The sequence below is a fragment of the Entamoeba dispar genome, genomic scaffold (genome assembly GCF_000209125.1).
Source record: "Entamoeba dispar SAW760 scf_1105229462703 genomic scaffold, whole genome shotgun sequence".
Taxonomy (NCBI): Eukaryota; Evosea; order Mastigamoebida; family Endamoebidae; genus Entamoeba; species Entamoeba dispar.
This window is the reverse complement of record NW_001855325.1, coordinates 1-1144: the sequence shown is the minus strand read 5'-3', so window position 1 is coordinate 1144 and position 1144 is coordinate 1. Positions and strand designations below refer to the sequence as shown.

The 1144-nt window shown below is 27.0% G+C and overlaps 2 protein-coding genes across 2 annotated transcripts in view; both read left to right on the top strand.

The window, feature by feature from the left end:
- Positions 1-31, top strand: part of EDI_246690 (uncharacterized protein) — a gene marked incomplete at both ends in the record, with an annotated part of 2298 nt that extends 2267 nt beyond the window's left edge. Inside the window, one exon of the mRNA XM_001733444.1 lies at positions 1-31. This exon is cut by the window's left edge and continues 2267 nt beyond it. Within this exon, the coding sequence (XP_001733496.1) occupies positions 1-31 (31 nt within the window).
- A 74-nt stretch (positions 32-105) lies between these two features.
- Positions 106-488, top strand: EDI_246680 (uncharacterized protein; the record flags this gene model as incomplete). Its single annotated transcript, XM_001740080.1, has 2 exons — positions 106-329; positions 464-488. 2 exons carry the CDS (start codon positions 106-108, stop codon positions 486-488), a joined length of 249 nt encoding a protein of 82 aa, XP_001740132.1.
- Between the last annotated feature and the right edge of the window lie 656 nt (positions 489-1144).

The window sequence follows — 1144 nt, the reverse complement described above, 5'->3', positions numbered from 1 at the left end:
ATTTTTGCTACTCAAGAAAATTTCAACTTAAATCATCTTTTATTCTTAATTCCAAACTCTATTTCAGAATTTAATTCAGCATTAGAAAACGGATTAAATAGTGCTATGGTTGTTTGCATGATTCTTTCACGACTATCTTCTACTAATTTAATTAATAAATCTTCCCTTCAACAGTCATTAGTTAAATCATTACTTGTTGCTTCACGTCGTAGACTTTTTGCTTCATGTATTGATGCACTTGCAATTGCTTTTACCAAATGTTCAGTATTAGAAGATATTCCAGAATTATTTAATTCTCTTAATGCAACTGTTTTAAGAATAGTTAAAGAGTATGTTGATAATGGTTCTATTCTTTCAAGTAATCAAATAAGTCATTTAGTTTCATTTAAACCAATGAATTCATTTGAAGCCTATCAATACTTAAATTTACTTCAATCTCTTAATATTAAACTTCCACAACTAGATCAATTCCATTATTCTTTAAATGATGCATATACATTAAAATGTATAAAATTGATCACCAGATATCATGCAAATGACTCTAGTCAACTTATTCAACTCTTAAAATCAGACCAAATTATTGTAAGAGAATCTGCACTACTTCGATGTGAAGAGAATCCTAAAGGAGTAGACCCTCAACAATTCTTTGAATCAACACGTACATTATTATTTAAAGAAGCGCCACACGTATTCCATGTTCTAAAGGCAATGATTTCTGTAATAGATTATAACCAAAATATACCAATAAATCAATACATTAAAAATACATCTCAATTAATTAATCAACTCCATACACTTATTGAAAAAGAACCTTTACTTCATTCACTTTGTACAAGTATTCTTTTAAGACTTAATTGTGTTGACTGTTCACAAATTGATTCTATTTCATTAAATGAACATGAAATGCAATATTATTTCAAACACTTTTCAATAGACCAATCAGTGTTATCAATTATATCTCTTATATTAGAAGACACAGAAAAAGGTATTTGTATTACAAATGCTTTCAATAATGCATTCTTAACATCATATGATCCATATCATCTTCTTTATTATCTTTTAAATTTATTTATCTCTTCTTACTCAGACAACAGTAATAAAATGTCAATGACTGAACTATGTAATATTCTTTTTAATCCTTCTA